The sequence below is a fragment of the Ambystoma mexicanum genome, chromosome 5p (assembly GCF_040938575.1).
Source record: "Ambystoma mexicanum isolate Mex_15411 chromosome 5p, UKY_AmexF1_1, whole genome shotgun sequence".
NCBI lineage: Eukaryota > Metazoa > Chordata > Amphibia > Caudata > Ambystomatidae > Ambystoma > Ambystoma mexicanum.
In genome coordinates, this window is record NC_090930.1 from 791,700,269 (window position 1) to 791,726,274 (window position 26,006).

At 43.7% G+C, this 26,006-nt stretch overlaps 1 protein-coding gene across 1 annotated transcript in view; it reads left to right on the forward strand.

Moving 5' to 3' along the window:
• ITGA9 (integrin subunit alpha 9) overlaps positions 1-26,006 on the forward strand; it is a 1,159,507-nt gene that overhangs the window by 570,369 nt on the left and 563,132 nt on the right. The window contains exon 16 of the mRNA XM_069613210.1: positions 7,929-8,078. Coding sequence (XP_069469311.1) covers positions 7,929-8,078 — 150 coding nt within the window. The remainder of the gene's footprint in view (positions 1-7,928; positions 8,079-26,006) is intronic.

The following is a 26,006-nucleotide window of genomic DNA, read 5'->3' on the forward strand; positions in this document are numbered from 1 at the left end:
TGAGAGTTCCGGCTCCTTCTAGGTGCCTGCAGTCATCCGCGCGCTTCATGGCGCTCTCCCGGACATTCTTCAGTCTGTGGCGGCTCTGCCATGGAAGCCTTCCTCCTGGCAACGCTCCCTGCACTTGGTGCGGTTTCCTGCCTTCAGGGATGCTTAGTGCCTCACTCCACTAGCTCGCCGTCTCTCCCGAGGGTCAGCTCTGGTGCTTTGGGCTCCCTTCTCAGCATCCCGGTCCTCTTCTGCCTCCAAATCTGTTCTCTGCTTGCTCTCGCAGTTTATCCAGCGAGGATTCGGCCAAAAATGAAGTCCTTCTTCCCTTTTTATTGTATGCTGGAATTTGGTTGGTTTAGGTTGTCTAGTCTGCTCATGTTTGTTCCACGGGGTATTCTTCATTGCTAAGAGCTTCCTACTCATCTCAGTGGTAATGCTCTCTCTCTCCACTGGGTTGTCAGTTTTCTTCTTCGTCCCAGTTTCTGAGTGTGCCTTCTCTAAGTCAACCATACTCTTCCTCATCTCAGTATTTCCAGAGAGAGCGATACCATCTACCCTACAGAGACATATGGAAGTGCGTGGGGTAGATGGAGTGTGGACAGGGTAAGTGGGTGAGATACGGGGTACTGTCTGGTGGACATACCACATTCTCTCCGAATAGTCATCAGTGGTACCTTAGGGGGTTTCCCTCCCCATGAGATCCTCCCGCTGCGTACCACCCCCAGGGAAACTATCGGGTAGCGGCTTCACCTCCCTGGCCTCATGATAAGGGGCTTCACCTATGGACGCAGTGACGACATCCTGGTGTTCGTCATACAAGGTTTCTGCAGAAACAAGCATCTGCAGTGGGAGTGGGACACGTTTAGGTTGTGGCCAGCAGATGGGGGGGCGAAAAAGGGAGAACGGTCAAATGAAATAAAAGGAGAAGAGGGAGTGGTGGGAAGGAATGTCCTCTATAAGTTAATGAGAAAACAAAAGTGGGGGATACACGGGTGCCCCCTGTCAGATGGCAGCTTCAGGCGAGAAGAAAGGCTGGAAAAGTAGTCCCTGTCTGGGCAGATGAATGTACACACCCCATGCACCATGGACGAGCAGCACTGGAAACGCAAAACAAAAGAGGGACAAGCGGAATGGGGTAGAGCAGGGTCAGCTGGCAGGCAAAGGGTGCCGGCTTGGGACGTGCAAGATCAGCAGGAGGGGAGCGGTGTTAGGGCAGTGCGGCACGATGACCGACAGCCAGGTCTCGATCCATGATGCACATTTGTGTTAATGTAAAATCCTGTAACGGTGGTTTATATCCATTTCTCCAGTTAGATGTTCTATGCCTTTGTTGACCTGTAAATTAGCTGTCCTGTCAATTGACCGATCTCATTTGAGCCTCTACAAATCGCTTCATGATGGTCTTGCTTCAAGGAAAGATTGTAGAGTGAATTGAGGTCCATAATGTTAATACTTTTCACCCCTGTGTTGCTCAACATATACACTGCATGAATGGCTTTCTGAACAAAATGATATGGCGTATTAAAGACAGCAATAATGTTAGTGAACTAACATGCCCAGATATACATGTTAAAAGCTACACATCTCATGCACCCACGCAAGCCGAGACATAGGAGGTTTTGTGAGCCACCCGCTTCCTAGGGGCACCAGCCATGATCTTGTGAGCAGGAACTGGGTGGCACGGAAACCGATTGGACATGAAGCTAGATGAGCCGAAGGCCAGTTTTTTATTTTATTCAATAATTATGGAAACACAATGTTGCACGACGGGAACTGTCCGTGTTAGAGTGGGCAATAGGCAGGCATTGTTGCTTTCATTTTTCCAGATTCTAAAATGTTCCCATGAAACCCGCACGTTTCTATGATTCAGGAATGGGTTCCTACTTCAGAATGAAAGGTACACTGTTTTCAATCAGGGCGGGGATGCTCATCTAAGAGTACTCAAAGGAAGACTGTTCACATTGAATGTAGTGTGCCAAGGTCACATAATGCCCACTCAGAGCAACACTTTCGGGCGCTTGATGCCAGCGATTTGTAACTCCAATGGCAGCTTAGAATTTGGAAGCAGGGCAGTGTCTATTCAAGCAGGTCAGGCCGGTTTGATACCCACACCAGGAGACGCATTGAGAAAACTGTGTGTTTAGTAAGCAAAGCATGCTCTGGATCCACACCATTCATTAGTGGGCTATTAGGTTATCCTCAAACGTTGCACTCTGAGAGCCTGTCAGTGTTTTTTCAAGGCAGTCTTTTGCGAGTTAATTACTTAATTGGAGTTGTAAACCTGCTACTGGTGTAATAGTGTCTTAACCAGGTCTGCCTTCAGCCCCTCGATTTATAAGCACTCTGCGTGTCCTTCACTGAAGTCCTGTTGAAAACAAGCATTGGCAAAGCAAACAGTTTTGGCTTGTGTTTAAGTATTAGGCATTTGCCAGGCACTGCTATTAGAGGCCCAGGTACTTGCACCAGTTGAAACCTGCTTCCATCAATGCCCAGTTAATAACACTAATACAGTGCCTGGCATGTACCTTTCCCTTGCCTACTCAAAAGCCCAAACTGTTGGCAATGCTTGTTTAATATTTTCATTGGCCTTGCAGTTCCTATAACTAAAGCAAGCACAGAAAAGAAACACTGTAAACAGAGCGTCATCTATTACAGTGGATGTTACCGTGTACTGTCCCATTAAGGGAAGGACACGGTGGGGGAAAACGTCGGCTAACAGTGGAATATACCGAAGCTTGTTTTATTCAATTGGATAATTAAGTGACTTCTTGTACTACTAACATGCCAGTAAAGCACGTCCATTGCTGTATTGGTGACATTCGGTGATGTGTTTGGAGCTCACAGTGGTTGGTGCTGAGTGGTAGGCTAGGATGCTGAAGGTTTTTCTTGGCGTCAGCCATTGTCATTTACCGAAAGGTTCCCACTTTGAATACTGGGGGGCTAACAGTCCCACACGGCACAATCTTGCTACTGTTGCCCCTCAGCAGATTGAAAGGAAAAGAGACCTTTTATTTTTAGCATGGGAAACTAGTGATGACAGCTGTTATCCAGTTGGAATCTTTGTATTTGTGGCGAAGGGGCGAGATATAGGGCGTTGAGTTTGCACGACGGTGGGATTACAAGAGTTTGTTAATATTTCGGGACTTCAACTGTTATCTCAAAAATTCTAAGACATCATATTTTTTAAATTCAAAATATTTCAATGCATCAAATGTTTTCAGTAAATGAATTCCATGGCCAAACACGCATTGACAAAGCCAACAGCATTTGCTTTTCTGTAGACATGCAATGGGCACTTCCCAGGTAACGCCCTAATGGTACTATCTTGTTATAAGATGGCAACAGCTGGGAAATGGTATTAACATCTGGGCATATTATGGCATTGCCTGGCCAATGCCTTTTTAATTCCTAAACAAGAACCAATACATTAGTCTTTACAACAGGAATTCCGCACAAGTAACAGGTGCAAGACCACACTTAGCGTTTGTGGCTGAAGGAATACTTGTTTAAGACATTTATATTACACTGGGAGTAGGATTACGCATGGAAATACGCCATTGCCTTTCAGAAGACTGCTTAGAATACCATTGGCATCCTCTTAAAATACCCAGAACTAACTGAAAATGATCCCAGGGGTGTGTGTTTTGTGTGGGGAGGGGCAAGTAAAGGTTGGGAATGACCAAAGGGAGCATTATCGCCAAAGGCGCTCAATGGCGGGGTAAATATCTAAACAACACCCACAGGCTGTGTGTCCCTCCTCTCATTCCATCTCTCTCCTATGTTCACTCCCCATGCCAATAGTTTCAGTTTATAGATAGTGACTAGCGTGCCACCAACTAGCCAAAACTAAAAATGGCAGTCAGACACTTGGCAGGGAGATAGGTAGAGTCCTCCTGGCGTCTTTCAAGTCTGAGGTAAAACGTAATGAGGAGCAGCTAATCTATGCACAAGGAGTAGAATGACGAACTCAGGAAGACATTCCAGGGTAAAAAACAGGGCTGTCAGCAAGGTGAAGACTGCACAGGATTCTCCACAGTTGCAAGCCTTCATGTAAACACAGCGCAATCTATGAAGTCTTTGTTTTACTGACTCTCATTTTCCGAGTTTTCTTTACTTGTTCTTTTCCTTTAATATGTTAAAATAGCTAAACTGGAGCTCTATTTACAACCTCTAAATTTGTAGTGCATGAGCCCTCAATTCTAGCAATCAGAGCTATTGCATTCAGTTATCTGAATGGGGGGCGGGAGCTTAAATATCCCAGTTCACTCCCCGGGTGTCCCTTTCTCTAATAGAGTAACCCACCATTGCTTTCATTCATTTGGTGGCCCTGCTTGTAGAGAGATAGGGGATTCTGAATTCACCTGCAATGGATTGGGCACTGTAATGCTAATTAAGAAAATATAATTTCAAAAACCTTATGCTTTATGCTTCACATCACCTCAACACACCTGTTTATAGTACAAACCAAACTGTAGCGTCATGTAAACAGATTCCTACATATTAAGAGGGAGAAAAGAAATATGTGGGGATTTGCAAACAAAAAGAAAAACATTTAAATTATTTATTATTCATTTCTCGATATGATTCTTTAAAATCTCTCACTAGTTTTCAGCCAACATATAATTCGTCTTGCTTCAGAACTTAGAAAAAAGTTATATTGTCCTGGGAGGACAGCTCAGCGACAACGTGTTCCACACGAAGCAAAACAGGTTCAATCCCCAGGTCCGCACTTAGAAACCTCTGGGTATTTAAGCGTGTTATAAATACGCAACTAAGACAAAAAAAAAACAATTACGCAACTAAAAAACAAACAATTCCTGTAACAGTGCCTCGATGCCCGCGGGCCGTGAGAGCTTTTAAAAATCCAAATAAATAAACTATCTTAGAAAGGATCATTTTGTTTATTATGCAAGTGCTTGTGATTTTTTTCTCTTGTGCGAGAAACGCAATGAAAATCTTTCTATAAATAAAAAAAACAATGAAAAAGAAAAATGTGATGCATTTGTGTTGACCCATAGTGTAAAATGAGGTGGGACTAGGGACTGTATGGGTTTTACATTGTTTTGTCAAAGTCATTTTAAAATTGAATAGCCCAACTCACCCCCACCACCCCAACGTTTCGTCCTAGTTAAGCAGCTGCACTCTTACAAGGAATTCATATGTGTTCTCAGCCTGAAAAGGATTCTGCATTTTCTGGCTCTAAACAAATCATGTTGTAACTGCAACGACGTCCTGCAAGTCTACTCACCAGGAACAACTATAGTATGTACAAATATAGCTCTTTCAACATTACCTCCTCCCTCCACCAAGAGTCCTGAGCTTCTGTACAAAATGTCAAGCCCAATGCTGGCACCCTCCCGTGGGTGGTAACGCGCTCGGCCCCTCTCGTGGGTGCTAGGCTTCCGCTAGAAGCAATGCAATCAGTGAATTGAGTGTCACCCTCGAATGCACAGATTGGATTCTGGATGGACCTTCCTCTCTGGAGCTTTATATAGGTGGCAATGACACTTCTCAAAACTGTGTTGTGTCTAGAACATGTTTAGTAAATGTTCATATACTCAATTATATTCATTTATTGGTGTATTGTACAAGTAGCCTTTAAATATATGGTTAAATGCATAGCAGCCTAGCTGGTCAGTTTCTGTGTGTTATAGAGAAAGTGTGCTTCCTGCCATCACAACAGGAAGTGAGGCAGATTATGTTATTCCTACTGGGAGGCGGGGGGCGGGGGGGGGCAAAATCCCAGGCATTTATTCATTTTACTGCATTGGTGACTAAGTGCTCATGGAATGTAACTAGACTCCCCTTTGAACAGCCCCTGCAAAGATTTATGCCATCTCAGGCTTTTACCATTACAAGGTGGCCAGATCTGCTTCTTATGAGTCCAAAGTGGCACCCCTCTGCATGTGGCGCCCCTTGGAGCAACATAGTATTTCTTTCTGTAAACCCACCAGACCTGCCAACTCCCAGCCCGCCCCGCCCCCCGCACCATGACATGGATTATTCTGCAATAAGTGCATGCATTTACTGGTATCCGGAAGTGCTCATAATTCAGAATGTCCACACATTAGAGAGCGGGAGAGGCATTTCCCCTCACCTCCTGCTGCCCAGCCAAAAGAAGTTATTCTATCTAAACTGAAAAATCGCTCCTTTTGCATTTTTGGGGGGCATCTACCATGTTAGCAAAACAAAGAGCTGGAAATACAGGCCCCAGAGGCTTTAGGATTCAGCAAGTGCCAAATAAATTATGCTGTTGCTCACAATTTTATAGTTCTCCTTTGAGTAACGTTTCTGAAGAGACAAATATAGCTGCCAAGTTTCCGAGTTCCATGCGGAATCTTTGAGCCAGTCCTGTATTTTATTCAGCATGACATGCTGGGACTTGTAAGCCCACCCTTGCTTTGGGAAAAAGAAAACTACAAGTTCCACCATACAAGTGGAAGCAGAAAGTAGGACTGGCTCGAGATAACATGCATGAAACTGGGAAACTTGGCAGGGAGGCCATAGCTGCTAAGTTTCCCTGTTCCGTGAGGAATCTTTGAGCCGGTCCTGCATGCGGTGACTTGCAGACCCACCCTTGAAATGGGAAAACAAAACTACAAGTTCCAGGAGGCAAGTGGAAGCAAAAAGGAGGACTGGCTCGGGGTGTTACACAAGAAACTGGGAACCTTGTCAGGGAGGGAAAAAGCATCTGTTCTTTGTCACTGCAAAATGTCCTGAATACTGAAACTTGCACTCAGCAGACAACCCTGGGATCCAATGTCTTTGTACGGTTTTGTATGGTACAATTGTGTAGTGTTCTGCAATGGTTTTCTGTGAGATGTGCCCCAACTGGAACTGTGAAAAGTGAGAAACACTGGACCTGTAAACTTAGCATTAAATGGGAAGACATCCGGATGTAATAGGACAGCAAGACAGGGGTTTAGCGTAAGGCTTCCTGCTTCAGATCTGAGATTTCAGTTTTCAGAACAGCTATGACAAACAAGCAGACTAAGTTCTTTAAACTATTTGTCCTGGTATTCGTTTGACAGCTGCCTTAGGAAGTACTAGTTCTCAAAATGCACCAACATTGGTATGAACATCGAAATCCAGACTGGACCATTGGGAAATCGAAGGATTCCCCTTCGCGCCAGAGCCTGCTATGGGTCAGTGGCACCGAGACAGCGTCAGTCACATATCATGTGAACAGGACATGTGTGTGAATCTGCATCACCCTACAGATCCTTGAGAGAAGCTGACCCAGGTCCAAAGAGAACAGAATCTGCAGACTATGCAAAGATCCCAAGCAGGTCGAGACCATCAAACATTTACTGACAGAATGCACTGCTAGCAGGCAGGCTAGGGTAGGCAGTTTCTCTAGATTTCTACATCTTTATTCTACATATTCTGCCAAAACATTGTGGACCGATTTATGGACGTGAAATTATCTCTAATTTTGAATTGATTAGATTTTGACCTAAACTGTGTGATCTCTTATATGTTAATTCTTAAGGAGATTTTATATTTGGATGGAATTGTATGAATTTTGAAAGGTTTATTTGTATTTAAATCAAAACACTTAAAAACAAACAGGCTGGTCTCTCTGCTGAGCACTGCCTTTCTAGATACAGACTAGTCCCATGTTGCCCACACAACATTGATATCAAGAATTCGGAGTCCCCACTGCTTTCTCTTTGGCTAGGAAACCTATGGCACCACTATCATCAGCTTGTTTGCCCCGAGATCCAAAAAAGAATAAAAAAAATCACTTCCAGCTCTAAGTAAAAGTGATGATGTCCTAGACGTCAGGAATGTCTCAAGTGGTGTTTGTTTCTCTCTCTCTCTCTCTCCCATTCTGACAAACGTTCTCTTCGTAGGGAGCCGATAGTCGTCCTCCTTTCTGATTTCCTGTTTTATTCACTGTTGCATAAACTTTTTTTTCTTTCTTTTCTCTTTAGCGAAGAGTCAAAGATGTCATCTCCCCGATTGTGTTTGAAGCAGCCTACAGTCTTGGCGACCATGTCATTGGGAACGAGGAGCTAGAGCTGCCGCCGCTGAAGCCCATCCTCCGCTGGAAGAAGGGGCAGAAGATCGCCCAGAGGAACCAGGTCAGAACCAGTGCTAGATGATGGGCAGTGACAAAGAGGGCAGGTGGAAGAGCAAGAGGTTTACTCTATGGTAACAGAAATTGGGGTAACATACTCAGCCAACCCAAAATGTAAGCAAAAAAGGAAGGATATAACCGAAACAATAGTTGCACCTAAACTCAACCTACGGAGGAACCTGACCATTTCACAGCTCCGTCCATTCCTATTGTAGTCCTAGCCTAGAGGTTTATTTTTATTTAAGTCACTAATCTGTCTGTTTTGGGTGAGTGTGAGCTTTCAGGAGATAAAATGGGTGCATTTCCTGTCCTGGTCCACATCCAGTTGCGTTACCCTTTTCTTTACCGAGGAGGGTTCCTTTCATAAGGACTTTTTGACACCATCATTACGGTTGTATGTTTCGTGTGTGCACATAGAATGCATGCATAGGGAACAGCCCAGCAGCTCTCTCATACTCACATCAGTAGTGGTGGGAGTACATTTTTAGGTGAGAATTTCAGAACTTGTGTAATTGTTTGAAAGTAAGGTAATATTGCCCTGATTTCATACTTGCCAACACGACCCATTCCAATCTGTAAGTTTTTATCCAGTTCTGGTTTTTTCTTTGAATTCTGGGACTTGTAGTCCGAGTTTTACAATGTGAAAAGTTGAACTACAAGTCCCAGAATGTTCCCATTGAAAAACACTCTTGTAAATAAGGCCCTGTGTGTTTCTTTATTCCTTACTGGTTCTCTGCACTGTATGTTAGTATGTGTTTGTTTGTATGTGATTTATAAAGCGGAAACAGATCTAGGAAGCAAAGGAGCGTGATGCATAAGGGAAGCACACTGGGGTTTACAAGAAATGGTGCATGGGTAGTAGAGGAACTGGGAAGGTTGGGTAGAGTAGGGAGGGAGCAAGCTCCAGAGGGGGGAGAATTAGAGTTAAATGGAGTTGAGAATCTACAGCCGGATGAGGTGGTCTAACATCTGTTCTAGCTGGGCGGCTACTCCTAAATGTATTGTTAAGAGATCAAGACTAGCTCGTGCGCTTTTCAATTATGCATGACGGTGTGATCACTCGGTCCACATTTTCCGTTTACCCCAGTGAAACTTTATCCTGAAATTTCTTCTCTTGATGGTGTTCTGTCATGAGACTGGCTTTGATAAACGTATAAGGGTACTCCGGCCTAGTGCACATGCCTGCAGGATCCATTAAGCCTGATTACACTTGGCATTTGAAAAATGACATATATTATAAAACTGGTAAAAAGCACCTTTCACGCTCACAGACCCTTGATCTGTGATCTTCCAGGTTGTAAGTTAAACTCACGTGATGTGCATTGATTTCATTTGGCAGTGCCCTCTTCTGTGTTGAGGGCTGCACAGATTCCCTGTTGGTGCTTTGTATCTCAATGATCCCGATTTAATGTTGTTATTTAACACTTCTGAGTCAGGACAGGAAATCGTAGGATTTTTCACAAATCTAATCCAACATCAAAGTGTACAAATTAGAGCCACTAGTGTCCCTCGTTTGTGAGAAAACCAGTGCCGGCTGGTGAATACAAATATTTTTGTTGTTGTATTGTGTTCTCTGTACATATAGTACATTTACACATTCACATTTCTAATAAAATACATGTGTTATAGCAAAAAATATAACAAAATTAAAATGAAAAATCACAATACCGACCCATGTATAACTCACAGAGCCCACCCTCCCCCAAGTCCTTTATACATTATTTATAGCCACCAAGCCCCTAATATCTTGTTCCGAGACCTTATTCAACTCCAAAAAAACATTCATCAACATCCTAACCAAAGCCAAGATAAGAGATGTTTGCGGACTAGTCATAGGCCTGCTCCTCAAATCCTGCGATATAATCTGTGCGATTAAGTGGACAAATTGCTCAAAAGTATTAATTCTCAACTCTGCATAGAACGGACAATACATCACAAGATGAATTACATGTTCCACTTCACCCCTATTACACATTCTACATGTTCTCCTCTCACTAGGTATGGCAGGAATGGGTCCCAAAAACTCAAGTGTGGCAAGACATTGCAATCTGAACTTCCAGTGTCTACATCTTGCTGATGGCAACTGCTCCAAGTAAGACCCTGGCTTGGAGGGAGGCATGAAAAAGGACTCCTTACCTTTATAGAGCCTCAACCTGCCCAAATCGTGTAGGTCCAAGGATCTATCCCAACACTCAATCCTCCTCTTCATGACTCCCCATCCTTCTATACCCTTCTAATCCTAGTGCACCGGCTACTAAGTTTCTTCAATCAGGGATTCAAATATGTAGATATTAGGGCCCTAATATAGAAGCCCTGCACTGATTCTCCTGCCTGCTCCAAATTATCCATCAGCGAAAGGGACCTTCTGGTGTACTACACCCATCAGGATATCGGGCCCAGTTCCAGTCTAATGACACTCACTGGAACTGAAACTGGAAGGCCTAATGCTCGCATCAGGATCCTTCCTTCCATAACATCAAAAAATGTCCTATCCCTGATATTCCACAGCTCACAGCCATACGGAAAAATTGGTGTCACCTTGGCTTAATAGAATTCAATAAATGGTACCAAAAAGAACGCCCACAATTTAGCTCTTCTCTCCATCAGCAGTGGGACACAGGAACAGATTTTTTCTTCTAATCATGCTCTTAAATGTTTCTGATGTTTCTTAACTGATATAGTGAGTCTGAGGCATCATTCATTATTCTACTCTCTGAATTGGTGTATCATCTCATTTCCACACAAAGCTCTTTTTATTCCTATGCGCTGTACTCGCCATAACATATGATTTCTCAGGATTATTCTGCAGATGATTCTTTCTCAGATAATCCACTAAGCCCTTTAGCTGACGTCGAAGACCCTTCTGTGTGTAGTCTACCAACACTAAATCATCGACATAGGCAATGCACCTTACTTCCAGATTGGGCCATTTAGGTACAGACCCTCCCCACTCTCTACTCTTCACCCAAAGATCAGCCAAATATAGGTTAAATAAAATGGAGGCTAACACACATCCTTGGTGTACTCTCTTTTTCAATAGATATTTCCTGGACAATTCAACCAGCATACTTAGTCTGACTTGGGTTGAATTCCCAGAGTAAGGTAGTTGGATCAGGGATAATAATCCTGGATCTATCACCCAGTTTGACAATTTCACCCAAAGCTCAGAGATGTTAACGTTGTCGAAGGCCATGCCACGGAAAGATCCACTGTGGCCACATAGAGTGATTGATCCGTCGGTGATCCAACATCAGACAGACAAGCCGTCAGGGCTATCCCATGAACTATGGTTCCACAGCCTTTCCTAGAGCCTATTTGGAGAGAGCTCAAGACGTTAGCTTCCTCGGCCCATTTGGTCAATTTCCCAAGGAGAAGTGTCGCGAATATCTTTGACGTTGTATCGATCAGGGAGATTGGTCTATAAGCCAGAGGATTCTCTCTATCACCTCGCTTAAAAATTGGTACGAAAATTGAGGACTTCCAGGAAGTAGGACATCTACCCTCCTTGACAAAGTGGGTGTAGAGATGGTGCAAAATCTCTACCCACAGAGCTGGATTACTTTTTATAATGCCTGCTGTCACTCCATCTGGTCCTGACACTCTGGAATTATTTAGTTTACCAATTATAATTTCAATGTCAAGATGGTGAATTAACTTAGAATTACAGCTAGGCTTAGAATTAAGCCTGTGGAACTTTCAAAACCCCTTGAGTCCTTCCCTCCCTATTCCAGAGGCCAGATTCTTATGAGAAATGATCCACCCATACTTCCTCCGATACTCCAGTTGACTGACACTGCATCTGTTTGCCATCTTTGCTGTTCAAAGTCCACTATATAGCTCAGGTATCCTGTGTGAGATTTTACCCAATATATCTTGATTTTTTGCTATATATTTGCCACATTTGTACTGTTAGCACCAATTTCGATATTGCTGTTTTAGCACCATTTTCTCCCTTTTATATTTTTATCAAATTTTGGGTGATTCCCTGAAAGTGCCACGCTTGATTGTACCAGGGTTTTCACGTTCTTATAGACAGTAGTTCCGAAATGCCTCAGGGTTTGAGTATACATTTTTGTTTGCTTTATTCAAGTTAGACCACCACTTACCTAAGTCGACATTGACTAGCTCTATATTGGGATGGAAACGGGCCAGCCTATTGCCTTGACTCAACAGCACAACCGAGCCCCCCTCCATGGACTCTTCGATAATCTTATAGACCGACGTGCTCAAACTCAGTGGTAGCACCGAGTGATCACTCAGGCTTTTATTATATCAAATTTAACCACCTCCTCCACCCCAATGTTTTTCACACTGCCAGCAACTAAACTAAACCTATCCCTAGCTGTTTGGATGCCCTAACCACCTGTATATGGCGCAAACCCACTCTGCACCGTCCCGATCCACCAACAGTTATTTATGGCTAATTGACTATGTGTACTGCAGCCCCATCCTTTACCATGTAACGTCAGTCATGGTATCCTTTATGACCTAGTCGCGTGACAACTATGGTCACTGCAAGCCAAGTACCTGCACTCCATATCTCTCTGGGCACCGTCTAGCACTTGCTGACCAATTGCTCTATCCAGGTCACGATCAGTCTAACCACTATAGTTATCAATAGTTGTTTACCTTTTGTATAAGGCCTTGTGCAATTGATTGCTATTCTTCAACCCATTGAGCCTCTAAGCTTTATATGCCTTTGTATTGCCACATTCGGGCACTTGTGTTACAACTGCTTCTAGGTGAGCTATTGCTTTTGCATTTAAACTGCTGTTTCCTAGACCTAGTGTTAAAATCGAATCTAGCTGCGCCACTGGCTATATATGTGAATTGCTGCTTCTCAGGCCTCAACGCTAATTGAACCTAGCTGCGCCATTGTCCACGCAATTGAACTGCTGTTTCTTAGACCTTAGTGTTAAAATCGAACCTAGCTGTGCCATTGTCCACGCAATTGAACTGCTGTTTCTTAGGCCTTAGTGTTAAAATCGAACCTTGCTGTGCCAATGTCCACGCAATTGAACTGCTGTTTCTTAGGCCTTACTGTTAAAATCGCACCTAGCTGTGCCATTGTCCAGGCAATTGAACTGCTGTTTCTTAGGCCTTAGTGATAAAATCGAACCTAGCTGTGCCACTGTCTATGTATGTGAACTGCTGTCTCTTAGGCTCTAGTGCTAAAACCGAACATAGTTGTTTGCAAATTGTATCGCTGCCTTTCAGGCCCCACTGCAAAACTGTACTTAGGTGTTACATAACTGCACGCTAACTGCCAGCAGCCTCAATCCCATTCCGCCCACGCATACAATGTATCTCCTGATGCGCTACACGGTGCTACTCAGATCACTACTCTACATTATGAGCACCCAATATCCTACCATGCCATTAAACTCATCTCCTCATGAATCTACTCCTAATCGCCACAAACAAATTGTTATGACCACCACACCCTGCACAGTTCTTCAGAGGAATCTTAAACTACATGCCAGACTCCCAAGACTATACGATCCTTTAACTAACAGCAATATCAGTACTAGCACCCATAATACTAGCTTAGCCCAGCATCCTCTCCAACTGAACAGTAGACTTTCCCGCAAGCCCACCTGCGCCCAGAAAGGCACTCATAAAACTCTGCAACCACCTCTGAAACCAGTACAACCTGGGACCAAGGGTGCACTTATAAATGCCCGCTCTATGGTAGCTCTATGGTAGCCCACGCAACAGATATAGCTGACTTACTGCACAATGAAGACTTAGACTTCCTAGCTGTCACTGAATCATGGCTCCATCCAACAGCAGGCCCCGCAATCATGTTAGCCCTTCCAGATGACTACACTCTACTAAGACTGGATCGCACCACCTCTCGAGGCGGAGGTCTTGCCTTCATAGCTAAAACTAAATTATCTCTGAAAATCTCTCCACCCTTCAACGTAGGATCATGTGAATCCTTAACTGCGAAATTAACCTTATCTAATACCCAGACTATTTCCATTCACCCTATTTACCGTCCCCCCGGTCCTCTAGGATCATTTGAAGAAGACCTTACAAACATTCTTTCAAATAACCTCAAGAATTCCTCCCAAAGCATCATACTAGGAGACTTTAACCTGGGCCTTAGTGACCCGTCAGATGCCAATGCTACCTTAATTAACAACACCTTAGACAAACTGGGCTTTATCCAGAAAATCACAGTTCCCACTCATACCAAAGGCAGAACCCTGGACTGGCTAGCAATGCACAATTGCCCAGTCCTGATCTCATCCATATTACCGCAGCCCTGGACAGATCATTACTTGATCTTGTTCACCTTAGAGGTGACACCAGCGCTAATCGCCAGTATAGCCTCAGCTGTCCAGACCAGAAACAAAAAGAACATCAATCCCGAAAGCCTTATCCCTTTGATCCTACCGACCTTGAATGCCATCCCGGATTACTTAGATCCTTTCATTATGGTAGACCTCTACAACAAAGTCATGCTTTCATCTCTTGATGACATAGCTCCCCTGAAGTTAAGAAAGAGCAAACCTCGGAAACATATCAACACTTGGTTCTCTCCTCATCTCAAAGCCCTCAGACAGGAAAAGCGACGATGTGAAAAAATCTGGAGATCACAGCCCTCTGTAATTAATAAGAAAAATCTGAATATACTAGCCTCCCAATATAAAAAAAAAATTATCCTTGCCAAACAAATGTCATACAGCACTCGAATCTCGCAAGCTAAATCTAACACCAGAGAACTCTTCACAATACTGAAAGAAGTAGAATCCCCTATCCAAGCACCTGACTCCTGCCTCAAAGATAAAAACTGGTGCACAGGTATACAAACCGCCCTAGCCAATAAAATTTCCTCGCTCAAGACAAAGATAAGCATTAAAAAAGATTCCCTACTCTCATCCACTAAACCGAGCACCTTCACCTCCAAAACGACACTCCTTGATCGAACGCACTCCTTGACGCCCATTCCCCACTTCAACTTCCACAAAGTATCCACCAAAGAGGTTGAAAACGTCATTCTCACCCTCAAACCTTCAAATTGCCATGGAGACCTATGCCCTGCACAATTGATAAAAGATTCGGCTTGTGATCTCTCACCATTTATTACCAAACTAATAAATGCGTCAGGCACCATACCTAATAACTTGAAACAATCTTGGGTCCTCCCTCTTCTCAAAAAACCGAACCTAGACCCCTCCACTCCTACTAACTACCGCCCCATCACCACAGTACCGTTCCTGCTTAAAATCCTCGATAAAATAGCATATCTACAAATCCAACATTACCTCGAACACTTCCACCTTCTAGGAGTCTGACAATCTGGCTTCAGGCCTCAACCTGGAACTGAGACTGCCCTCATAGACCTCAAGGCCCAGATCGATGAGCTGAGAGATGAGGGTAAGACTGCACTATTGCTACTTCTTGATCTCTTAGCCGCTTTCGACCTGGTTGACCATGAGATCCTATGCAATCACTTACAAACGGCAGCCCACTTCTCTCGCAAGGCCATCAACTGGATGCAATCCTTTCTTAACAACTGCACGATGAGAGTCTTCTCCCCATTAGCAGCGGCCGACCCAACGCCTATTACCTGCGGCGTGCCTCAGGGGTCATGCGTCTCCCCGACCTTGTACAACATTTTCACGAAGCCCCTTTTTGATGATCTAGATGGTCTGGGTATCACCTACACTAACTATGCTGATGATACCCAGATCCTCATCCCGTTGATGGGGGATTATGATAAGGATTTGGCCTTTTTCAACAAAGTGTACCTCATCATCCAGGCATGGATGGCCTCACACGTCTATGCCTGAATGATGATAAAACAGAACTCCTCATTCTAGGTTCATCATCCAATCTCAACAAACTAGACCAAAATTACACCTCTCTAGTAATAGACAACAATAAGATCATCGTAGCCAAGGAGGTCAAAACCCTTGGCTTCTACCTAGATTCCACACTCACATTCAAAAAACAAAGTAGTGCTATGGCATCTGCCACTTCCTACACATGCAAACTTATCAGAGGAGCCAAACCATTCCTCTCACCCTCCAATTGCATTACTCTACCCAGGGCTCTGATCTTGTCCAAGTTGGACTATTGCAATGCGCTATATATAGGTTGCAATAAATATATCTCGAATAAAATTCAAATCCTACAAAATAAGGCCCTAAGAGCGGCCCTTAGTATCCCGAAGAAGGACCGCATCTCTGAGACTAGAAGATCGATCAATTTGTTATCTACTAAAGATAAAATCTTCCTTAAATCCATCTCCTTGACTCACAAATGTCTCCACCAAGCAGCCCCTCAATACCTTATAACTAGATTCTCCAGACCAGCTTCATCTCGACCTTCAAGAAGGGCCAATTCCAATCTCCTCCTTTTGCCCAGATTTAAACGTACGATGTCTGGAGGGAATAGCTTTCCTGTAAAATCAGCACAATTCTGGAACTCCCTTCCACCTCCCTGTAGGGAGGATCTCCCCTATTCTCAATTCAGAGCTAAGACTATCAATTGGTTCAAGGATCATGATATATAACGCCCCTGGCTCCGCCACACTACAAATGAATGTATGTATGTATACACTTGATGCCAACTGATTTTAGAAGTTACAATTCAGGATACTCCCTGAATTTGCTGTATATAGGACTGTATATTTTGCATATTTCTTGTAACCATTTGCCTCTTCGGCCCTCAGCGCTTCTGGATGCTCCAGTACTGTAACCTAGCTGGACCCAATTCGCTACTGTATGTATGTAACTAAGCTTTGCAATCCTCTTTATGCCTCTGCACCTTGTTACCTCTCGGTTAAGTGCGCAATATTAATAAATACAAATACAATAAAATAGTCAATTGTGGAGGATGCAAAGGCATTTGCCCATGTTGGGACATCCGATAGATGTCCTCCCAAGACCTCACTAGCCGACACAAAGGTCCATCTCGACAGAAATCTCGACCAAATCTGACTGCAGTTTACCTTTGCCAACATGTGTGTGTATGGGGAGATACCAGAGGTCTCATCTAGTTACCCTCCCTTTGTTATCAAACACTTACAGTTAAAATCCCCCGTTAAGACCACCACTCCCTCAGCCTAGTGTACAAGCCAAAGTGTTAACACCCTATATATATGATATATAACATCATCCACTTCCATAGTCAAAGGGTTTAAGTAAATATTAATCATCAAAATAAATGATTGCTTAGCATTAATAATGGTATCGGAAATCGTTACGGCCAGAACAGTTCAGAACTTGTTGGCACTTTCCTAGCATGGTGTAGTTTCTTAATTTATACTGCTGTAAGGAGACCACACATAGGCCTCCCTCTTATACCCTTTTTTGGCCGCTTAGAGTGGATTGAGTGCCCATCCCATATTGGCATTGACCTGAGCCATGTGTCACGGAGGAGTATGAAATCAAAAATGTCCCATGTCCCTCTATTATCCTTGCTCAGAAATGAGTTGTGACCCTGTGAGTTCCAGCTTAGGAGTTGAATCACATCTCTAGAAGCCAGGTCTCCTTCCTGCTGAGGCTGGAAGCGCAGTGGTAAGCCAGCCCCAATTTGGATTTCCTGGTTCAAATGGCACATACTTCCTCTGATCTTGGTCGAAGTAACATCTCACTATGAGATTGGGCCTTCTTTGATCTTCAGATGCCCATTCTCCTCAGCACTCCTGATAGCACTCAAAGCCTTTCAGCAGGAATTCCTCCTGTTGACCAAGCACTAAGTTCATTATCGCTTTGGAATGAAAGTGTATCACACCTTTCCTCAGATAGGCCTCATCAAATATGTGGACACATTTTAAGTCTGTTGAGGAAAGTTCCTTAAGCTGCTGGATGGATGACAACAGGACCAGCAATCTACTTCGATTCAGAATTATGTTGCAGTCTTCCTCAAAAACCGACTCAAGAATCAAATCGGATCGTCTTTTTCCTCAGGTGATTCATTGGGACATAATTATGTGAAGCCCCTGCTTCTTTAGAGCTAGTTGATGACCACCGCCTTGCTGCCCAGGTGTACTTTGTCCGACTTGCTTAGTTACTCGTAGCCCCTTGTGGTTGGCTGATTCCCCCTTTCAGTTGGTGCTGCCCCGTTGGTCCACTCCGATCATACAATTTCTCCCATCATCCTGTTCAATCCCCTCGCCTTGTCGGTTGACATTAAATCAGGTGCCCCTTCTGCCACCCTCTTCACAGATTGCTTCTTCTTTCTTGATTTCAGGACATCACCAGAGGTACAAAGTTTAGGAGAAGATATGCTGGACAGATCATGATGCGCTGGTGTATTATTTCCCACAGTATTGTGCGTCACATTCAATGGTTGATCATTTCTTTTTACTGGCAAATTCTCCCCCGCTTTAAATAGTCAATCTTGGATTGCGCTGCTTTTCTTGCAGCAGCAACAATTTTCCTCAAGAATTTCTTGGACCCTTTCTTAGCTGATTTAATTTCTGGGCTTATATTTTTAGTTTTTTTCTTTAATTTAGTATTCATCCTTGAGTCTTTACTGAACGAGTTTTCCGCCACGATAACCTCATCCTGTCGAGCCTCCAATTTAGACCCTTGAATTTTCCTTGTCAGTGTTTCATCATTAGTTCTCTTTGGTGCATTATCGTTTGGGGCCACCACCGAGATCTTATTAATGCGATCTTGCTGCATAGCTCTGTTCTGATGCCGAGTCCCTATCTCTAGCAAAAGCCCTGAGTTCATTCTTACCTCATATGCCACTGTATCATAGAAGCATATGAAGAATTGCTGCACTATGTTAAGTGCTGCAAGTGATCTATCGCCCATTTCTGATGGTTTCCCTCAGGCAGTTGTGGCATAGATTCTCGTATTGCTGGTATCTACTTTGAATTACATGTGTCTGATACAAAGATGTCCGGAATCCCTTCCACCGGGTTTGTTAGGGTCCAAAAAAGCCCTGGAGTTTCACTCAGATTGTCCCTCAGAACTTCAATTGACTGTATTTCCTGTTCCAGGCTCACACATGCTTCAAATATAGAATGATTTGAGTCCTGTTCCACCTATGATAGGACTTGACCTGAAACATGACAGTCCGTAATGTCCTTATTAATTTCTACTGCTGATGTATTGTGCATTGCTTCTCCCTCACCCCTTTCTGAATGGCCTGCACATACATTGCCCGTTGTTTTGTGGGAAAAAAGGTTGAAACTTTCCCCAAATCCTTGACAACTGTAACCGGCCCATGTTGTGGTATTGGCATTGCTTTACCCTCAGATGGCATCTGCAAGCCCTCACTTCTCAGGGGATATCTTTTATATTTTCCTTGCATATTAGAATATGATTTGTACTCTACGGCAGACCAAAGAGATTAACCCTGCACTCTTTGCTATCTTCGGCAGAGTCAAATTCTGTCTATACTTAGAACAGTTGCAACCATAGAGCTGGGGCACCGAACACCATTTAGTTATCGACTCTTCCCTCGTGCGGGCACCCCAGAAAGTACAGTCTCACATTCCTTAGCACTTGTGCTTCCGTGTGTCCTCACCCATCACTGCTTTTGCCATGTCTTGATCTTCCTTACAATAGCAGGGTTTGCTGTCCTGGCCAACGGACTCCCGTGGACCACGCAGATCACTTTCCACTTGTCCCGCTCCCCGTTCAATGGAGTTTTTAAGCTCCTAGCAGGTAGAGTGCCTCTGAGCTACACCTCCAGTAACAGGTAGGAAAGAAAGACCAGACCTCCACGCAGACCACTTTCCGCCACTTGGCCCGCTCCGTGTTCTGTGATCAATGGAGTTTCTAAGCTCCTAGCAGGTTGATTGTCTCTGAGCCAGACCTCCAGTTACAGGTAGGAAAGAAAGACCAGAACTCCAAGCAGACCACTTTCCGCAACTTGTCCCGCTCTGCGTTCCGCGTTCAATGGAGTTTTTAACCTCCTAGCAGGTAGGGTCTCTGAGCCACGCCTCTAGTAACAAGTAAGAAAGAAAGACCAGAACTCCACGCAAACCACTTTCCGCCACTTTTCCCGTGAAGTTTTTTTTATTGTAGGGGCACAACATTTGCCACAAATATGCGAGAATGATCGAGTGTAACAAGGGAGCCCGAACCAAGCATAGGGACATCAGGAGGTTCTCTCCCCAAGAACGTTTTTTTAATACAGACTTAACATGGTGCATTATACAGCATGATTACTGTTAAAAATTGGGTAAAAATCTAAACTGTTTGCAATTGGTTTTTTAGGGTAACTCATGAAAAAAAAACAATAGATGAAAGTCACCAACAGTGCAAAGGAGCATTTCCCAACACATTTTGATGATGCCTCTCCCCACAATATAAGCCAGTATTTCCATATAAGAACATACTCATGTTGGCTCTGCACATAAGGCCAGTAACGATACAATAAGAAACCATGTCCAAGCTGGCTCTGCCAACATATACCAGTATCCAAAGGTAAACACACACTCCTCTTGGCTTTGCCATTAAAAATGCCATGCCACAATATGAACAGATGTCCCAACTGGCAGCACCAATGTAGGCCTGTCAAGACACGTAATAAAACTTACAATGTTTGCTTTATCAAAGATGCTCAGTAAATTAATGCCATACGAAAGTAAAACATAGCTAGACTAGCTGCACCAAAAAGCCAATCTATCTCGGTAATAATACTTATCATGCCTGTTTTATTATCGATGCTCAGTAAACATTGTCATGTCACAATAAGAAATAGCTAGACAGCCTGCACCAAAATGGCAGCCTAGCCAACTAATGTTTCTTTGTTTATTTATTTGTAACACGCGCCAGACCCGAAGGTATCAGGGTGCGAGAACAAGAATACTTTAAGCTTACAAGTTACAGTTACAGGGTTACATGGTCACATAATTACATAGCGCAAATTAATATGAATACAGCAGGTGGTACATATACATTTACAAGTAAGGGTATACAGCAGAAAAGCAGTGTCCAGTTTGGTTGTGAGTCGAAAGACTGATAAAGCTAGAACTTATCAGTCGTTTTCTTTGAGCCACTTGATAATGTTTAATCTAAAGTGTGGGTAAGACTGGTCAGTCCTTAGAGTAGGTGGGAGGGATTTCCACAATTGGGCTTTGGTTGTAGTCATTTTCAAACGGGGGACTGATAGGCAGTTTGTGTAGGCTTCTCTGGTAGGTCTGGATGTGACTCTTCTTTTGAACCTCTCTGTCAGGTAGCTCAGTGCTAGGTTATTGAGGCATTTGAATGTTAGGGAAGCCGTTTTAAGCTTAATTTTGTCAGCAGTGGAGAGCCAGTTGGATTGTCTTCTAATCGTTGATATATGTTCTCTTTTGGGGATACCTAAGGCTACTCTAAGGGCATTGTTTTGCAATATTTGGATTTTCTGAGTAATGTGTTTGTTGGAACCCAAATAAAGAGCGTTGCAGTAATCCAGTTTGGATAGCACAAGTGCTCTTGCCAGTGTGATACAGCTGATTGTGGAGGGATATGGTTTTGCTGATCTGATCAACTTGCAAGTGTAGGAAGTGGTAGATGCCATAGTGTTCACTTGCTTTGCCAAGGTAAGACTGGAGTCAAGGTAAAAACCTAGTGTTTTTACCTCCTTGGTTACTTTAATTGTATGGCCGTCTATGACAAAAGATGAGTAGTCTTCATTGAATTTCTTGATGTTAGATGCAGTCCCTAGTATGATGAGCTCTGTTTTGTCATAATTCAGGCATAGACCGGGACATGCCATCCATGCCTGGATGGTGAGGTATATCCTATTCACCAAGGCCAAATCCTGTTTATAATCCCCAGAAAGTGGGATGAGAATCTGGGTGTCATCTGCGTAGTTAGTGTAGGTGACACCTAGAAGGTCCAGATCATCAAACAGGGGCTTAGTGAAGATGTTATACATGGTAGGGGAGATGCATGATCCCTGGGGTACACCACATGTAATGGGAACGGGGTCTGCGGCTGCAGAAGTAGAGAAGGCCCTCATAGTTCTTTCACTTAAAAATGATTTAATCCAGGTTATAGCATGTGAAGAGAAATGCACTGCTGAATCTAGGTGGCTACAAAGCACTTTGTGATCCACCAGGTCAAACGCTGCTGAGAGATCCAGGAGGAGAAGCAAGGCAGTTTTTCCCTGGTCTCTAAGCTCGTCAACCTGGGTTTTCAGATCAATATGTGCTGTTTTGGTACCGTGCTGTGGTCAGAAACCTGATTGCCGAGTGCTTAGGAGTTGGTGCAGCTCCAGGAATTTCTGGATCTGTAGGTAGGCCACTCTATCTAATATTTTTAGTAGGAATGGCACTGTGGTGATCGGCCTGTAGTTTGTGGGTATGGCGGGGTCCAGTGTTTGCTTCTTAAGGAGAGGGAGGACCCAGGATTCCTTGAGATTACTTGGTATCATGCCTGAGGAGAATGAGGCGTTGATAAGTTTGGAGATAAATGGGGATAAATCTCTTGCAGTGTCTTGTATTATTTGTGCTGGGCAGTTATCACCTCGACAGTTTGAAGGTTTAAGCGATAGTATTATTTATTCAACCTCTAGTATGGAGCCTTTTGTGAAGTTAAATCTTTGCTCAGGTTTGGTGGTGATGAATGGTTTGTCACTTTGGGTAGTAGCAGGGGGTATTTTTAGTTTTTTCTTGCCAATTTTAACTTGGAGGGTAGCAATTTTATCATTGACAGCCTTCTGAATGTTGGAGCACCAAGTTTTATTTTTGACCCAGTTATCAGGTACCGGGATAGGGTTCTCTAGTTCCTTTAGTATTGTGAAAAGCTCCTTAGTACCCGATTTTGCTTGCATTATTCTGTTGTCAAAGCTTTCTTTTTTGGCTCTCCGTATTTCAATTTTGTATTTTGTGGAGGAGTTAATAAGGGCTGCTTTGTTTGCCTCTGATGGCACTAATCTCCAAGAGGATTCACACCTACTTTTTTATTTCCTTAGTGATTTAAGGTGTGGGGTGAACCAGGCATTTAGATGTGCTCTAGGCTTGCTGTTTCTCATTTTCAAAGGGGCAATAATATCCACGGCATTGGCCATGGCTGTATTGAATTCGTTAACTAGCGATGTTGGATCTAGTGTGTCAGGTAGCGAGTTTAGAGTGGGGAAGATCAGTGCTAACAGCCTGTCTGTGGTTATATTTTGTGTGTTCCTTGTTGGTATAGGAGGTGCTAATGTATTGTCTTGAGGTTGGATGGTTTTAGCATCTAGGGAGAAGGCTATAAGAGCATGATCCTTCCATACTTGTGGGCTGATAGACGTGATGGTTATATTACATTTGTGGTCAGCTACCCAGTCAAGTGTTCGACCTTTCTCGTTGGTAGGCTATGTCACTCTTTGGGTAAAACCAAGCTCTGAGAGGACATTGGCTATGTTAGTCGCTTGCACATCTTTGTGATCATTGAAGCCCAAGTTCATATCTCCTATTAGGAGGGCTTGTGAAGATTTTTTTAGGTTGTCTGAGATGATTGTGGAGATGTTTTCTTCGAAGGATCCAATGGGGCCTGGTGGCCTATAGATAAGGTGTATGCCAATAGTTTGTGAATTGGATGTTAGGTGTTTTACAGTTAAGGACTCGCAGGATTTAGTGTGCAGGGGTGTTTCTGCTTTTATTGTTGGTTTTAGCAATAATGGCTATGCCTCCTCCGTGGGAGTTAGTTCTATCTTCTCGAAAGATAGTGTAATTGGGGGGCATAGCGAGCATCGTGGCTGGGTCGCCGCTTGGTGTAGCCAGGTTTCGGTAATAGCTAAGAAGTCGTAGTTACCTGTTTGTATAATATCTGCAATTTCTGTGGCATGGGCTATTAATGATCTCACATTAATAAGGGCTCCTTTAAGGAGAGTGTTCGGTTTTGGGAACTTAGGATGGGCAGGTCTATTGTTTTTCATTAGGCTAGTTCGTACATTGCGATATTTGTCTACATTGAAGTTAAGGTTGGTATCGGTGCTTGTTAAAGAGTGGTTTTGTTTATTAGCATCCTTATGACAGTTTCTACTATTGGCATATGCAGTATGATACCTGGCAGGCGTTTCATATATTTTTGTTAGTATTGAACATCATTTGGAATTCCTACGTATAAGGTCACATGGGATGTTAGTTCTAATGAGGTTAGGAGTGGGTACCTTTTCTAAAGGCTGTTCAAAGTCTAGGCTGGTCACAGACAGTCTGGTGTTACAGTACATCATTTTTGTAGGCATGTTTGTCGAGGTAGGCTTGTTGGCACCTTTAAGGACCAAGGAATGGTCAGATAGAGGAGGATGATAAGCATTATAGCATAGGATCTTGTGGCTATTTCTAGAAGCGAGCCGCAAAGCTAAGTAGATAGGTCCCTAAGCGAATCTAATTGGCATAGTAACAATAGGCAGTGCCTTGGCTAGTTGTAGTTCTGTTAGAAAATCTCTAAATTGGCAGGGAGAGGTTAGCTTAAGGTTTCTTCTATAACAATGCTAGCCCCTGTAAAGGATCAATAGGCTGGCAGTGTTAAAGACATGCATTAGCAGGCATTGGCATTAGTATGTGATATACAATCTTATCAAGCGTGGGGTACATATATGCAGTTTGTCAGACATTCCTATTCTAATCGACAAGTAATGATTGTTGATGTGTAGCATGGGCTAACTCTGTTTGTCACTGTAAGTAGGCAAATACTCTCCCATAAGCAGAAATCACTTAAAATGTACTCAGTCAGTACACTTAAAACTTACCATGCTTGTTTTATCATAGATACCAAGTAAATAATATTATGCCCGAGTATATTAAGAAATGGCTGTACTGGCAGCACCAAATTGCCAGTCTAGCCACAACATAACAGCATGCTTGCTTTATCATAGATGCACAGTAAAAAATGCCATGGCACAGTAAGAAATCATTAGACTGTCCATACCAAAATGCTAGTCTAGCCACATGATAATACTTACTGTGCTTCCTTTATCATAGATACCCAGTAAAAAAGGAAAGAGACCTCCCACCCACATCAATGCTCTGGGCGACACAAGCATACAGACATTCACATAGAATTGTCTCACTCATTCACACATGCACCTATACACCATACAATCGCTCATTCACACACACACCCAACCACCCATTCATCATACACTAGCTCACTCACATAAGCATACATGCATAAATAACAACATACCCATTCATATAAACAAAAAATATATTTCTGATCTTACCTTCAGCCCCAGACTGGATTCTGCTGCTCGCCATGGTGCATCCTCCATTAAGTCCCCCCTCCCTGCCCACGCACAAGAATAGGAAACAGGGAAATGCAACAAAATGTCGAACACGTAACTGCGACTATGCAGTTACGGCGACTTTGGTGCATTTATTTTTACTGACTCCCATTATTGCCCCGATTAGTGTGGGGGTTGTGGGGTTGTGCCCCCCTCTCCTTGGACGCAGTAACAGGAGTCAGGGTTTGCGGGCGTGTCCCCCCTATTATCATTGTGGTAAGTGGGGGACAAGAAAGAAAAACAAAAAACAAGCACCCTGCAGCTTCAGTTCCAACCTACGTAAGTGGGAGGAATTGACACCACAGGGCTAGCGGGGAGTCGGTGGTGTCACAAAAGTGTGCTGCCATAAGGTAAGTGGGGTAGGGGGGTCGGGTAGGGGAATACGGGCCGGGGCTCGTGGGCAAAGTGATCTATCTGATCACTGCGCCACACCGCAATTGGCATCAACATTTTTGTTGGTGCAGTTACGGGCAGCGTAGTAATCACATAGATTCAGAAACAGGATTCAAAGGACACTTCCTGTTTCCTACACAAGCGCGCCGGAGCTGTTGTGCTCCAAAGTCACTGCCCCAGGCAGTCTAAATATGCATGATGCAGGAGTGCCCACTATCTAAATTCAGAGGTGGAGTTCCAGACCTGCATGTCCAATGGGCCATGCAAGGTGGGGGAAGCAAACACCAGCCCAGGAGCATTCCCTCAGCTGCAGCAAAAATCTAATGCAGTGCATGGAATTGGCTGTTGCATACTTGTTGATTGT